Here is a 2,500-nt window from a genome sequence, read left to right on the forward strand (position 1 = left end):
TCTGTGAGTAACGATAACTACCTGGGTGTAACTGCACATCTAATCACCAACGAATGGAAGTTAAAGTAACCCTAGTTAAAGTCGTTTACACTAACGTGCATGAAAACAGAAGAACGCCACTTTGCAGAGGCATGTGCACAACAGTTCCAAACTGTTGCAAGCAATTTGGCAATAGAAGACAAAACGACCACTAGGGCCTTTAGATAAATTCGATTGTGTCAACCATCCTATAAAAACAATGGTTAAGAAGCCCAAATCATTTCTGTTTGATTTAAAAAGAAAAGAAAAATGTATTATTCAACCATACAATGGCTAAGAAGCCCGAATTCTGTTTAGGATGAAGGTTATATTAATGTTCCATATGGAATAGCAAAGAGAACTGCTAAAGAACTGCTCAGTTGCAGCACCATTGTTTTTTTTTATGAATAAAAAAAGAAAACATGTTAAATGTATATATCCGTCTTTTGTCATAAATCTTTTTGTTCCCACAAAAATATACCGAGAAAATTGGTAATATGTGATTAATCATGATTAATCCACAAAAACCTGTGATTAATTTGATTACAATTTTTTATCATTTCACAGCCCTAATATACGCATATATATATATATATATATATATCAAATATGTCAGTATATACATATATGAGTGTGTGTGTGTGTGTGTATGTGTGTGTGTGAGTGAGTGTGCGTATGTGTGAGTGTGTGTGTGTGTGTGTGTGTGTGTGCGCGTACGTGTGTGTGTGTGTGTGTGTGTGTGTGTGTGTGTCTGCTCACCCTGGGTGGTGGTCTCTCCGTTGGTGCCCGCGAGTGGCACGACGCCCTTGTCGACCTTGATGCCCACGACCATCCCGCGGTCCTTGATGAGTTCGGGGAACAGCTGGCCGGCGTCCGTCTTCTGGTAGAGCGTCTCGTGGAAGAAGATCACGCCGCCGATGCAGGGCTCCACGTCGTCCGCGGTGAACAGCAGCTGCCGGTACAGGCGCCGGTTCTCCTCCGTGTTGTCGGCGTTGATGCCCTGGAAGCGCTTAGCAACGCTGCCTGGTGGGGGGGGGAGAGGAGGAGGAGGAGGGGGTGGATGGTTACCATGCCAACTGCTGCAGTCTACCTACCCTTTCAGACATTCTGTTTCTCTGGAGACACCAGCAGAACACCTTAACCCCTCAAACACAACAGGGTCCGGGTCCGTCAGAACCACAGGGGTCCGTCAGAACCACAGGGGTCCGTCAGAACCACAGGGGTCCGTCAGAACCACACTTCTGCTCTCCTGCTCGGCGGACCCCAGACTGAGGCTCTACCGGCGCCGTGACGGACCCGGTCCTCTGACCCGGTCCAGTTTGAAACCATTTTAACCTTCACTGGTATGATTCATCATTGTTATGGTATTAGAATCATTCTTATGGTCATTATCAGTGTGATCTTATAGTGTGTGTGTGTGTGTGTGTATTGGTCTGTTCTGATGGTGTGTGTGTGTGTGTGTATCAGTGTGTTCTGATGGTGTGTGTGTGTGTGTGTGTGTGTGTGTGCTGATGGTGTGTGTGTTTGTGTGTGTCAGTGTGTTCTGATGGTGTGTGTGTGTGTGTGTGTCAGTGTGTTCTGATGGTGTGTGTGTGTGTGTCAGTGTGTTCTGATGAGTGACTATTGATTACAGCAAGGCCAACCCACCAAGGACAGATTGATTTCCACACACAGATACACTCAGCACACACACACACACACACACACACACACACACACACACACACCCACACAACAAATGAACACACACACACACACACGCACGCACACACACACACACACACACACACAACAAATGGACAACCCGCCAGGCTGATTTGCAGGCAGTGGTGTGGCTGGCCAGCTATCAAGTAATTCGGCATTCCACTGGCGCAGTCTTAAAGAGACAGCAGCAACAACCTGTTCGTGTCGCGCTGCGCCGTGCTGCACTCGGTCACGACTCACTGACATGGTGTGCGTGCGTGCGTGCGTGCGTGCGTGTGCGTGTGCGGGGGGGGGGGGGGGGGGGGTTTGATGATACACTTACCTGTTGACTCATCCGCGGCGAGGATCCCTTTTCCCGGCGCCACGATCCTCTGAGCGATGTCGCTCAGCTCTTTCTTCTGCTCGGCGGTCAGGAACGGGTAGGAGTGCGGCATGATTGCTTATCTGAGGAGGAGGAGGAGGGGTACTCTATAAATATTTTAGAAGCAGAAAGGACCACACTGACACCGCGCGATATTCCTCTGCTCTGCGGGGAACCGGATGGAACGCGGTGTCCATGAGCCGACCGCGTCGTTCACCCGCATCAAGGACCCAGTGGCGCAGGACAGTCTAGTCCGCGAGCGTGTTATTATCTAACAGTCCCCGTGATGGCGTCAGCATCACCAACTGAACCCGGACAGTCAGACAGAGAGACAGACGAACACACACACGCACACACACACACACACACACACACACACACACACGGAACAACCACGACGTGGGCTGCTGTGTTATT

General features: G+C 49.4%; 1 protein-coding gene across 1 annotated transcript in view; it reads right to left on the reverse strand.

Annotated features, from left to right (window-relative positions):
* LOC105910282 (fructose-bisphosphate aldolase A-like) overlaps positions 1-2,500 on the reverse strand; it is a 12,588-nt gene that overhangs the window by 7,895 nt on the left and 2,193 nt on the right. The window contains 2 exon segments of the mRNA XM_031560785.2: positions 778-1,041; positions 2,045-2,166. Of these exon segments, the coding sequence (XP_031416645.1) occupies positions 778-1,041; positions 2,045-2,156 (376 nt within the window). The 5' untranslated portion in view covers positions 2,157-2,166.

The sequence above is a fragment of the Clupea harengus genome, chromosome 23 (assembly GCF_900700415.2).
Source record: "Clupea harengus chromosome 23, Ch_v2.0.2, whole genome shotgun sequence".
Lineage (NCBI taxonomy): Eukaryota > Metazoa > Chordata > Actinopteri > Clupeiformes > Clupeidae > Clupea > Clupea harengus.